This window comes from Microchirus variegatus, assembly GCF_963457635.1.
Source record: "Microchirus variegatus genome assembly, chromosome: 23".
In the NCBI taxonomy this organism is placed as follows: domain Eukaryota; kingdom Metazoa; phylum Chordata; class Actinopteri; order Pleuronectiformes; family Soleidae; genus Microchirus; species Microchirus variegatus.
The window spans coordinates 10,683,374-10,697,363 of NC_139824.1; the positions used below are offsets into that span (position 1 = coordinate 10,683,374).

At 41.5% G+C, this 13,990-nt stretch overlaps 1 protein-coding gene across 1 annotated transcript in view; it reads left to right on the forward strand.

Annotated features, from left to right (window-relative positions):
- Positions 1 to 13,990, forward strand: part of znf827 (zinc finger protein 827) — a gene marked incomplete at both ends in the record, with an annotated part of 57,467 nt that continues 43,477 nt past the window's right edge. The window contains one exon of the mRNA XM_083909204.1: positions 1 to 43. Within this exon, the coding sequence (XP_083765330.1) occupies positions 1 to 43 (43 nt within the window). The remainder of the gene's footprint in view (positions 44 to 13,990) is intronic.

Consider the following 13,990-nt stretch of genomic DNA (forward strand, 5'->3'; position numbering starts at 1 on the left):
ATGCCAAGGAGGAAGCAGGAGCAACCCAAGCGCCTGCCTTCACGTAAGTCGTCCGCTCGAATTGTGCCATTTTAACGGCTCCGTGTGTCTTTTGCGCAGTAGTTTAGGGTTAAAGAGGTGAAACAGACAAAAGGCTCGGCGTAGGTTATTTCTCCCTTTTTCTTTGAGGTCCGAGCGAGGCAGCCATGTTGTTGGCGATGGGCAACGTTAGCTAGGCAGTATGTGGATCAATGATACGTGGCTTTATTATTATTAAGAGTACAAAAAAAAAAAAACCGACGGAAAGGTCCGGTTCCGCTTAAAGGTTGCGGTCAGTTGTCATATCTGTCGGTTGTGTGTGAGTGTGTGGTGAATAATGGCCGAGCGTTTTCAGTCGAGAAGGGGTTCGCCTCTGCTGGGTCGCTTTTCGGTTAGAAAGGGGAGGATCTGGGAGTCTGGCCGCAATAAAATGAAGGGTCAGTCGGATCAGACAAGGCAGACTCTGGCTGCCCGTACCCTTGTGTTCCTAGTTAGCAATAGCGCTATCTAGCAACGCTCGCTAAACTTCATTTCCTCGCCAGTAAAAGGTCCAACTTTCACCTCGTAGTTTTGCTTCCCGAGTCGAATTCGCTCGCGCTTGTTTTGTCGTCGACTTTAAAAAGTGTGTAGACTTTTTTTTTTCTCCTCCACCACTAAAGCCAGTGTATTTTCCTCTCTACCCCTCCCAGTCTGCATGCAGGCTATGTGAGAGCCATGGTCGGTCACCTGAAGTTCAGGGTTTTTCCCCCTTTCCTTCCCTGTGCAGCCATTCATTGCAGACAGACTCGATCAATAACGCGGTTAGAGGAGGGAAACGACACATATGCTCGAAATAACGGCTCCTCTCTGCAGAAATCTAACATAAATGTCCATGCTGTTCATTTCTGGAGGAGGTTGGCTCACTTTTGTTTGTTTTTTTATGTACATCTGACCCTCCGTATCTTGGATGTTCATATTCTGTTTTTTTATCAGTCCAAATAATGAAAAGCTGCAGTAACACACTCTCGCCACCAGAGGATTGCATGTATGGTAGTAAGCACTGACAATGATGATTATTATTACTAAAGGAGTAATCCGAAAGTGACTTCTTTTTTTGCTTTTGATCGTCATGTCTGCTCATTACATGAGTAAGCAAACGGCTCACTTTGTCACACTGCTATGCAAATGTGATGAAAAACTGAGTGATTCATGTTTACATCAATGATGGATTTATCTCATGACCACTCCAGTTCTTTATTTCACAAATGTCAGGCCATGTCAGCTGTTCATTATTAGTGCACAAGTCCCTGAAAGTGCTTTCATTTCCTCAGTTTCCTGACTTGCACCTTTTTTATTTAAAGTTGCAAATGCTTTGCAGAATGAATGAGGTCTGACACCTGTCAAACATTCAACTAATTAAATCCAATGCATATGACAGAGTAATTACACAATATGCACAAATACACTTTTTTTTACATGTTGATGATAATTTCCCATGATCCCATAGCTCAAGTGTTTGACCTAGGGTTGAACTTGAGGAAATTGCTATGTTTGCTGGGAGGCATAGAGGTGGAGACTGGGTGACAGTGACACAATCTTTCACTCACTCAATGTGTTTGTGTGTGTGTGTCCATGGCAATGGGATGTTTGGATGGTAAACCCATGCTAAGAGGCTGCAAAGCGGACATTTATATGACCACATGTTTAGATTGCAAAGTGAAAGGGTCACGGCAGTGTTTTGCGACAGCATTCTAATGCGGTCGTAGAAAGTGTGTTTTCTCTTGAATATACTTTATTTGTTAGTAAAGTGCCATTTTAAATTGAAATAGTACTCTTCAAAACTTTCTCGCATTTTGTACACATTAGGATTGGCAGCACATAATCGATGATGGCCGCACATTAATGCGCGCTAACGCATGATTCGTTTCCATGACGACTGACCAGAAATAGACGCACACGACGTCATGTTTATGTGCCGCGACACCTGCGCCTACAGTGGAACTGGAGTGATCTGTTTATTAATCGAAAAGAGCAGCGCTACAAATAACCATTGTACCTGTGTACTGCGTATGTGTGCCTCTGTTTTTAAAGTTTAACGTTACTTTACAGACTAATTTTAACAATCGGGAGTCACGTAAACCGGTCATGAGTCACAGAAAAGTGTCGTGCGTAAACGTGCGCTAACGTTGACGCGTTAACGTTTGATAGCGTAATTGAATCAAGGGATAAGTGGCGATGCACAGCCTTAATACAGTTCGGTGCAAAATATTTCCATCATGTCACCCCATAGGAATGTGTGTGCAATATGAGATTTGTGTGTCGATACATATTGCAAAGTGACACAATTCAAACCAATTGTATTTTCTTGTGTAACAGCCATGTTTTATTACTGAAAATCCTATCTAGGGAAGTTGCAATTGATTATTCATTACAGCATCCCAATGTACCTCGGAGATTCATTTTCACAACCACCAAGTTCTGCATTATAATAACAAGAATTTCTGAGGGCCGACTTCTGTTTTTTCTTTCCACTTTAGGAAAATGCTGGTCTGAATGAAAGTAAGGTTAGACAATGAAAAACTCTCCGACTCTGGCCTCCGTGTGCTTAAAAAGTTCCGCAGTTGAGGGGTGAAAGTGTATTTTCAGCAAAAGCGTTATTATAGAATATATTATAGTATATATCTGAATCAGTCAAATGTAAAGTCCAATATTTTCTTTCCTGTGGACTTTGAAAAAAAAGAAAGAAAAAAAGCAGACTAAGTCCATGTCAAGTATTCAGTTTAACCACTGAGTAAATGGTCTGCAACAAAAATATTCTTCACCACCATATCTCAAAATCACGTCCTCCTATGTAGTCTTTGTAACTGACCACTGGTGTGCCTGTGTTCATGGGTTTAAATGAAAGCCTTTTCTGATTTAGGAATTGTTTCTTCCTCAGTCAACAAACTGTCAAAAAAGTATGAAGCTTTTTTTTGTTGCGCTTGTTTTGGATCTTCCCACTGAAGAGTGGAAGTGTCACCTCATGCCATTCTCTGTCAGTCTGTGAGTTATCATTATTCAGCCAACAACACCCTGGTGGTGTGCCAGCCAACAAGCACAATATCGAGCTTCAAATCTCTTCATCTGTGGTGAAAAAGGGCAAGCTAATACACAGGCTTTAATATGGGAGGTGCTTTATCTTAGCACGGGCCCAGATATATGGGTTGTGTAGCCTAGTATGAACTGTCCTATTGTCTGTGGCACAGCTTGTGAGAGGTGACTATTCTTTAAAGTGTGTGTGCACGGCACGCACATGTGAAAGTGAACACATAACCTTTTTTGTTTGTGTGTGTGTGTGTGTGTGTGTGTGTGTGTGTCTGGGTACATAAGCTGGCGATGGAGGTCACAGTACAGTATGGCGCCTTCACTTTGACAAGTAAACATGACCTTTGGTGTCACAATGGAAACTGCCATTCTTTATGACCTTGCAGTGAGTTATTGTTTGTGTAATTTTTTGCTGGCTTAATATTCACCATTACATCTTAAAACGTGTATGGGAATGTTTTATTCTATCAGTGACGTTATGTCTTTTAGCCCTGACCTAAATATTTAGTATTGGTTCTCAACCAAAATGTTCCTATAATAAGATCATTGCGTTAGATCAAACATGGCTGTTTAAAGACTTCTCAATCAGTCATATAATCCGTCTCAAATTAATGGAATTGGAAGAGTAATTTACGTTGAGCATAACTATGTTAAAGACTGAACGAGAGTCCATATCAGCACAAGCTTAAGTGTACAGGAAGGATCACTTATTTTGCTCCCTCCTCCCGTCTATCTGCATTTGTAATGGAGAGATCTCAAACATTTTGAGACAGAAATCCGCTCCTCTTCATCAGCCAATAGCTGACTGACTGGGTGGCTCTGTACCTTACTGTAATGGTGGGTCACTGGCTCTCTTCCACTTGCTATGATTATAATGACCTTGGTGGGGCTGGGGCTTGAAAACATTGGATGAAGGGGAAAGGAAAATGAGAGGAGGTTTCAATTTCGCTCTTGGCATAACATTTTTGGAGGAATTTCTGCCAAGAATCCCCCACCTCACCACTGCCATGCCCCAGCCCCCCCACCCTCCTCCAAGTTGATGTGGCTTGGGTGCTCTTGCATTGTCTGGCAAGTGGAGCTCCAATAAGCGAATAATGATACACAGGCTTTAACTTGGAAATGAATTAAAGGGCAAGGGAAGGTGGTGAATATCTCTCTCATAGCACACTATCATAAAGAGCGAGGGAATCTGCTGTTGGTGGAGATTCATATTCAGTGAACAGACAAGACTTTACCTCAGAAAACACAGGCTGACGTGAATGAAGAGTCGACGGGCCTGCTTTGAAAGAAGCGGCTAACCTTCAGGACATGGCACAATACTTGCAGTGTACTGGACACAAAAGTTAACCTTATTTCATACTAAAGAAAGGCAGCAAGGTGATTAGTCTGTCTTTACATGACTGAAAAGGATAATATTTTCCCTTGTTGACAAGTTGTGTGTGGGTTTGTATGTTCCCTAAGAATGACATGTTAAATTCGATCATCCTCAAAATCATCATTCTCATCGCCATTGAATAACTCATGCATGTGAGTGCCCGTTTTGCATTGTGCATTATTTTGTCTATGAAGAAATGAGAAATGTGACCAAAATAATTTGAATTCACTGAGCAAGTATCATCAATAAGTCGATTCTGCGTCACATTTTTAATAATAGCATTGTTTTGGACTGGACAGACTTTTCAGTTGTGTAACTGTTGATTGACTGATGGTTGACTGTAGGCTAAAATATGCTTGTCAGTTAAGCCCTACCCATCTAGATGGCTTAGTCTTGAACATGAGCTTGAAGAACAAGACTTAATATATTAATATTAAGATCCCTTTTAAGTTACTACATGCAGTGCAGCAAATATTGGCCTTTAACAGAAACCTGTATGACTGCATTGCTCAACCCCAATCAGTGCAAGCTTTGTCATGCTAGCTTTTTTCTGTTTCAATTAATATATATATATATATATATATATTACACCTTAATTACCAGGCCTGCATTTTTGTACGTATAATCGTGCCCGTGTATTTGTGTTGAATGGCATCAATACTGTATATTTTCAGACAAAAAACAAGCATAGCTTATATTGCCTTGATTTATTTTTGCCCTCATTTTTGCCATTTAAAAACATATTTTTTGCCATGCACGCTGTCATCTTCCTCTCTTGTCCCACACCGCTTCTCTTCCATAAGCTGCACTTTGATCGATGTAGTCCTTTCAATCTCCTCTCTGCATCAGAAAAATGTAAACATACTTTCAGTTCCACTAGAATATTCTGACAGTAAAAATTTAAATGTATCGGGTAGATAGAGAGTCTTTTTAAAAGTTCCTACATTACAAATCTGCACAATGTATAGAACATTTATTGTTATCAAGAGCAAAATACATATAGCAAACGATGCACACACTTGCATAAATAACTTTTTTTTTATTTAATTTTATAATATTCCACAATATGGTGGCCTAGCACACTTAACTTAAACCCCTCTAATCCTGCAACACCCTCTTACCCATGTTTTTAGTTCAGAGTAGCAGAAGTGTTTTAATTTGGGCATTAAAATTTTCAAAAAAACCATGTTGTTGTAATGGAAATAATGCATTTAATTTACTATGTAAGCAGCGGACCGTCACGTGACTCAAGTTTCTTCCATGTTGGCAGTAAAAGCTTTTGCAAAAATGAACGGCGCCGGTGCCAGTTTCAAGCCGTCAGAGTTCACTGCGCACTTTAAATCCACAGAGATCGGGCAATATATTGCAGAATCTGACAGAGTGAATATATCTGACCCTTAAAATGCCCCTGGATGCTTTTCGCCAGTATGGAAACAGCCAGAGCAGACATTATTTCAGGACTTGCATTAAAGTGACGTCTTCAACTTTGTCATAAACTTTCCCTCGTTCCACTCCGGAGACTGCTTACACATCACAACAAAAGCATGTAAAATAAACAAGATCTTTGAGTTAGTATGTGTTGGGTGTGGTACCTGATTTGAAGTGATCACTACACAAGTGGAATGGGAACCCATTGCCTGTCGGTTCTAAGCTCGCTTTGAGTGCATATTATGACCGTGATCCAACTCTGCCGTTTCTTTTCGGATATTTGATCTGGTAAAATACTTTCCTAGTTACTTCTCCATTGGTTTGAAGAAGAATATATACTTTATTAATCACTGCATAATCCCTGGGTCTGCTTTTAACCCATCTTTTACTCCTTTACTAGGAACCTTCCTAGAATTAGGAGCCTCAGCCACTTGGCCGCTTGCTGCCCTTTGTCACAGCAGTTCTCCGCCATATTTACTCTATATGAATATAGTCTGTGGCGAGACGAGCTGCCTGACATATTGGTCGAGTATGTTGCATTACGTCAGCTACCGGAGCGTTATTCTTATTTATTTGTTCATAAGTCATATTCTCATTGCCTTAGTTCGTGCAGCCTTAATCTGCATGGAGGAAGTGGATGTAAACACCCATCGTGATGGGCCAGCCACTGTTAAATGTCACATGGCATTATGGGAGCTGTTGTGTTGGTCAGATGACATGTAAGGAAGAAAATAAATTGAATTACGAGCAGTCTGTGAGTAAAACTCCAGTATCGCACTTCAGAGGGTCCGGTCTTTTTTTGTTGACATGATCTAAGAACCGCTGTGTTAAGTCATAAAAAAGTGCTTCACCCACATTAAAGCGGTTATGCCAGTGATCAAAGAGCTTATTGACATTTGCAGCATCACAGAGTCGGAATTATATCCCAACTTTTTATGATCTGCATCTTTGGAAAAATACTCTTGTCTGGACCTTGGTGGTCAGAGGCGGATTGCAGCCAAAAATGAGACTTCTTATCTAGACATTTTTTTTAAATACATTTTCAGCTGTCAAATGTATTTGCCAGGGTGAACGAGCTAATAGATTTATCCTCGATAAGTCGATAAGGTTTAATATTGATTATTGAGTGTAAATGCTATAGGCACGGTGTTTCTTAGGAGACCTGAATGTGAGATGTACAGCGTAAGCTTGCATTCAGAAAGTTTAATTTACCTAGTGTTGGGCGATGAACTTGAAATTTTATTAAACAGCAACGTAGAACCAAGACTTGAGATAAGAAGTGACATATTTCCCAGTCTAGTTTGAAGTTATATTATTTTTTATCAACCTCTGTCTGTTGTTAACATTAGTTTGTACAGTTTTATGTAGATATTCAGCTGTAAACCGTAAGCTAAGTGGTAAACAGTTATTTAATTAATAATGTAGTAGATTAACAGTGTGTATTTCACACAGCGCTGCATTAAAAAAAAACTTTAATTGCACACACTGCAATCAACATTGAAATACGCTCTCTTTTATAGTTTTTAATTTCTGTTTGGATTAAAAAATACAACTCACAAACTCAGATGGTCATGTATTGAAGTGATGAATCATCCCTTTCATCTTGTTCACTGTCTGATTGCAAATTGCAGAATTCTGTATCAGTATCTAATAAGTTCAAAGCACTTTCCCTGAGATGAGAATCCTCTGTAGCACAAAGTCAGCTAACAGCAGTCGTCCTTGTACCTCCAGTCCAGTACCTGCCTGTCTGCCTGGTCTCAATCAGAACCCTCTCTTTGTGGAATGGAGGTGCCTCAGCCTTGGTAACGATTTTTCCCCGTGTTGACAAGTCACAACATGGAGATCTACAGCTCGGAGAGCAGCCCTTTGGCTACGCAGGGCCCTGCTTGCACTGAGTAATAGCAATCTCACAGGAGTAGCAGGCTTTCAGCTGGCAGCAGTTCATACGGAACAGCTCGCTGGTGCAGCTGGGAAAGACGGAGCAGAGTGGAGAGGGAGAGAGAGCGAAGCTGGTGGTGGTAGCAGTGGAGATGGAGGGAGGGAGGAAGTGGAGAGGAAGAGCTGTTAAGAGCTTTGGGCGGTTTCTCTGTTGTTGTACCACACAAGTGCATCCAGGCCCTGCAGGACAAGCCTTTAACAGGCATGAGGGATGGAGAGCATGAGAGGAGAAGAAGAGGAGGAGGAGGAGGCGGTGGCGTTGGAGGAGGCGGTGGTCTGGGGTGCTGAAGCCGGCCAGTCGTGCCAGACGCCTGCTCTAAACAGGGATGTGATTTATTGCTGGTCTGTATCACACGTTTTACTCCTAGAAAGACACTAAAATTACGTTGTAGAGATAAAGAACTTCCTCAATTGACTTAGAAAAAAGATGTTTGCCTGTGGCCTGTTAAGAAAGAAAAAAGTTTGGAACATGTGGTACATCTGTAAGTAGTCGATGAAACAGGGAAGTTGTTGCGGCACCAGGTGCCATTAGATTTTCCACGTTTGGGAATGTATTCCTGCTTATTGCTTTTTAACCTGTTCTCGCAAATATATTCCTTTTAAAATATTATACTTTGATTTTCCATGAAACAGGATATCAGTGTTTATTTTCCTAGGGGGCTTAAAATGGCTTTTGGCCAACACATTGATCTTTGTCACTCTTGCTGAATGCACTCTGCACAGAAAGTGGTATGAGATGACCTCACATCCTGTGTGGGTAGAGGAGGGCAGCAGGCCTCTCACACATGCACATGGACTTTCTCTCTAGCAAAAGCCTGGCTCTAGTTAGCCTTTAGTGCACTGGCCAGTCTAACCCCTCTTTTCCTTTCGGTGTGGAAGTGTTTCCACATTGCACATTTATGCAGTCAAAGGCAAAGGACAGGCTAATACCTTTAACTAGCCGGGCTAACTGCTCTGTCTCTGCAGCTTTCTGGGACGTCGGCTCAGTTTTATAGGGAAATTAAAAGTAGAGAGAAGGAGGGGGGGTTGTTACAGACACGGGATAGTTGGACCATAAGGCAGTGACAGCTCTCCAGGGAAACGATATATCACCTCTAAAAGGAGAGTGGAGGTGTTTGGCTGCGGGACAAAAAATCCCGAGAAGTTAAAATCATTGATGTGATGTCATCTCTGAGAAAGCCATTGTCAGTGAGGTTATTTATGATGCCGAACATTCCGGTGAGTGTCTTGACTAATTCAGTGTTGTAGAGCAGACCTCCCCATTTGCACAGTGCAGTTGTATCCTTAAATGAACAATAAGATTCATTGTTTACTAAGATCAATTGGTAATTTGATCGCTAGATTTTTACCCTTAAGATACTGATGTCATTGGTGTCTGAATTAGCATGCATGCATCCCTACATATTTATGTAGTAATCTACATGAACCGACTCTGATAGCTCAGCTCATTATTACCTACGTATCACTCACCATGAGTGTTTTGCTGCCATGTCATTACTCCCTCATCCTCTATAGAGGAGTGGTCAGCGGCACATGTATTTGCACTTCCTCCAGAAGGTTTTCTAGATTAGCACAAATCCTCCCAGAAAGACCATTTAAACCCCCCATTTGGCACACACAGCCAGACTTTCAGCTCATAGCTGGCCAACGACTTCCATCCCTCCCTCTACATCTCATTATTTTTATTTTTTTTGTCATCCCCCCCACCCACCCACCTTTTGGATCTCAGAGCCGAGCCCCATGCAGATTTGGACAGCGCAGTGTAATTGTTTGGAAACTCGGTTCTGTCATTTGCATGTAGCAAGCAGCCACTTTTCCAGTTTCAGTGGTTTGACCTTGTTGTACCTGCCAGCCAGAAATGAGATCATCAGAAGAGTAGACGGGAAGCTGACATCTCTCCTCCACCTACCCATGGCTTTAAGTGATGGTTGTCATAGCAATCATTATGCCACAGAACAGACTCAGTGGGTGAAGGATGGCTTTGAATGCGGCAGCCTTGGGTCACAACCTGGTTATGACAGAACAAACAAATAGACCTTTGAGGGTTGGTTGCAAACCACTGTCGGGGCACAAAGTAAACAGCCGCATACATTGCATGTCAGGCTCATATAGATTTTAGGTCGAGATTGAAATTACTGAGGGAATATCTCTTTTTTAAATCTAGAAGAAAGCAAAGCAGGTATTGATATTACTCAGGGAGAAAGAGCAGCATGAGGCGAACAATACCTCTCATTCCCATCAGCTGCCCTGGCCAGCATTTAACATGGAGATTGGAAACGGAATAAGCTCTCCCCCATTCTCCCTGGACCTGCATGTAAATGAGGTTAGCGGTTAGCATTTCCTGCTGTGCCACAGCAATTCTTCTCCCTCTCTTGCTCCCTCTTTCCCTTTTTTTTTTTTTTCATAAATAATGGCCTGAAAGTGCTCCCCCTTTCCTGGGACAGGGACCGGGACCAATCCTGATTAGTGTCCCCGTCCTAAGTGACAGGCTAAAATCCAAACAGGCACCGACTTGGGTGCCTCTGCCAAACAGCCGTCAAACCAATACCACCATTAAAAACGTACCCCCCACAAGCACCTCCTCCCCACTTCTCAAGATTTCCTCCTGCTTTCGTCTCCCTTGCTCTTCAGCTCATTCTTCCCTGCTGTCCTCTCAGACTATCTCTAATAGACACTGCCTCTTTCGTTATGCCACACTGTCCCTTTACACACATACATGCTCATATAGAATTACCTCTTACCCCGCACCTCCTCGCGAACATTTCTTTGTGTCCCTGGGTTGACTGGCTGCTATAGAACCAAGTGTCCCTTTTGCCAGTAGGGTGATTTACAAACAATACATGGACACTATACACACTCCCACCCTCCTACTCTCTTTTGCTTCTCCTCCACAGACACACAATCACCTCTGTGAGCAGCTTTAGCATGCTCGAAAACTACGCAGCAGGGTGATGGCCTGTTCTTTTTGCACTTGTTTCAAAGAATGCACCCCGTCTTTTGAGAACGCGAGCACGATTTCCATGTCGCAGTTGAATGAGTTCACGTTGTCAGCTGTAAGAATAATTGACCTTACTAGTATTTCAGCAGGCTCGTGATTAGTCGCTTTCAAAACCACATAACACGGTAATCTGAGCCGTATTTACAATTTTGCCTGATTTGTATTTCGTTGAGTTGTGTACTTTCATTGTCCAGGAATTGTCAAACTAGAGAAAACGTAGTAATACTAGCTTTTTGTCCCTCTTTGTGCATTTGCCAATGCTGTGGTTGTCTTGTGAGCTTAGTGGTCTTGACTGCCTTGCTATCCCTTTCCATTTTATCCAATTAAGCCCGAAGGCGCGCTCTCAAAAAACTTTTGTAAAATCTAATAATTGCTTAAATCCCCCTACACCCAAAACTGAGGGTTTCTTAAAGCTTGCACAGCTCAACTTCTTTTCCTTCTGGGATGCCTTGCTATTTTAAAACATTTTAAATACCTCACATTGTGTAGAATTACTAAAAAAATAACAATTATGTTCTTTTTAACTTCAAAGGTTTTGATTAAATGGAAACTTAAACCTATTTAAGTGTTTCTATTTACCTATACTGATGGAGTATAGGCATGATTTAATTGATTCAGATGTTGTGCTGTAAGTATATTGGTTAAAAATAGCAAACATGTATGGCTATTTATGTACATGCAGTTGAATGTGTTTTTATTATCCTACATTTAGATACGTCTTGAATATGTTTAAAAATAGTGTTGAAATTGCTGTAACTCTTTAAAAAGCAGTTTAAAGCAGGAAGGACCGGACATTTCTGGATTTATTCGTAGGTTATTGCATCTTAAATTCACAAGCACATGTTGAGGCTGCAATAATACATTCATCTGTTGTGGTGCAAGCCCCGTTTCCACTAAGCGATTCACTCTGCAGGTCCACAATCATGCGAGTTTCCATTGTCAAACATGAACATTTTGATAAGGGCTCCAAAATAACCAAACTGTACCATCGGGGGTTTTGGCTCCGGTTCTTTGGGGCTCCAAATGATGCATCCAGGTTTATAGTGCACTGGCTCACACACATAGTGCTTTGCTGGTTTGACACTGTCTTCTTGGTGCCAAATATCCCGCCTTTTCATGTTATCGCTTGACAAAGGCTGCACACACTGTGCGTGGACAGGAAGGGCAGACAAATCATCTGTCGGTGTGTGTGTGTGTGTGTGTGAGAGAGAGAACTGCATATGCAGGGAGATGAATGAATGGAACAATGCGGTTTTTTTTTCAAAAAGAAAAGGAATCAATTTGTGGCGACAATGTATGGGAAGCTCAGACTTCCATCGTTTTGCCTGGAACCCTGTGCATAAAGATCCCGTCAGTTACATAGCCACACACACACATCAAAAGTCCCAGAAAGTGTATTATTTTTTAATTTTTTTACCTTGTGTGAACCAGATGTAGAGAAACATTATTACACCACGACACACTTCCGGGTAACATTGTTGTAGAGGTGAGTTAGCATGAGTTTTGAGTGGTCCCCACTTCAACAGTAGTACTTATGGTACTGTATGTGTGTGTGCGTGTGCGTCAGAGTGCACCGGGAATAGAGAGGCAGTGGATCGAAATGAGCTATCATACGATGTCACCTCGGACGCCACACTAGTTAGTGAGGAAACTCTGCACAGTGCATTACTGTTATGGGCAAATTTGGCACATCTGTATGATGCATGGACAGAAAGTTTTGATGTGTCCTTTTAGATTTTAATGCTTCAGGGATGCAGGACGCATACCAAACATCACTGCCGTGGTGAGCTGAACGGTACTGGTTGGTGGTTCACCGCAACAAAGGGGTCCTGCAGCATGCTATGTCTGAGGAGCACCTGGACATTATTTGCATAATTAGCTAAGAAAACAAAAAATCAGGATATAACTTTTGGTCCGTAACGCCCAGCCCTTCCATGTTGTAAGCATTTTGATCACATTTCTCTGCCAGTGATGATTATTAGATACAATTGCCTTAACGTTAACAAGATGAACTTAATGCCACCAAGTCTTTTTTAATTTGATTAGACTTGGCCAGGCTGATATGTCAGCGTCCTTTGACACCACACTGTCCTGTACATTTTTCATACCATTATTGATTTCAATGGCCTTATGTTATTTAGCTAATTATCATTGCCTTGTTTTCCTTTAGCGTTGCATTGATCTCCTTTTAATAGTAGCCACACTGTGCATGTTTTTTCCCCACTTGAGGCAAAACTGGCAGTGGTGCTTAGCTGTACAGTATATCCTCATCAGAATTAAGCCATCTTCTTCACTGTAGTTGCACTGCCATGTTTCTACATGATTTAAGAATGGACACTGGCTCTATAGACGGCATCAGGGGTTTGCCTACAAACCGGGAGAGTGATTAGAGGGGTAATAGCCCATTGTATCAGCTTTCTCACTAAATCCTGCACACTGAAATGTGCTCAGACTATTTAAAAATGAGAGGTCGTCTTTTATTCCCTGTGCCTCTTTTCAATTTTTAGGTTTTGTAGTATTTTTAATACGAAGATAGAGAATGTCGGCCTATTTTCACTCACTCGTTGGTGTATTTTGGGTGGTCTGGGATGCAGTATGAAATCTATCTACGTTATCTAGTTTTGTTTTGTAGGTGGGAGGTAGGCAGGTACAGACTGGAGTGTCATTCCACTTGCATTATCTGCTGGGGGAAAAAAATCTGGCTGTGTGTGTAGATGCTAATAACTTTATTGACCACTGGTGAGTGAACACAAGGCATACAGTACACAAAAAATACTGCTGTATGTGTATCTGCAGTGCAGAAATGGATCAAACCTCTCCTTTTGTAAGTGTAAAAAAATGTTAAGGTTCATTATGAAACTTTGATGTGTACAGTGTAATAGACACTACAGATGCATAGTGATTTTCTTTTAAGAAATGTGTAGATTTGCTTCAGGGTAGCACAATAAAGTGACTATTTAGTTAGTAATGAACCAGTATTTGCAGGGAAAATGCAATAGACATACCTCCTCTCTCCCTCCAGCAGTAAGGTCTATACCTTTGATGACACATCTGAGGTTATGAGTAAGAATGTATTTATTTATTAATGCAAGATGCTAAAAATGGAAAGGGAAAAAAAAGAACTATTGCACTAGTCTGGAACTGTTGCAGATGAAGTGCATTTCATCTGC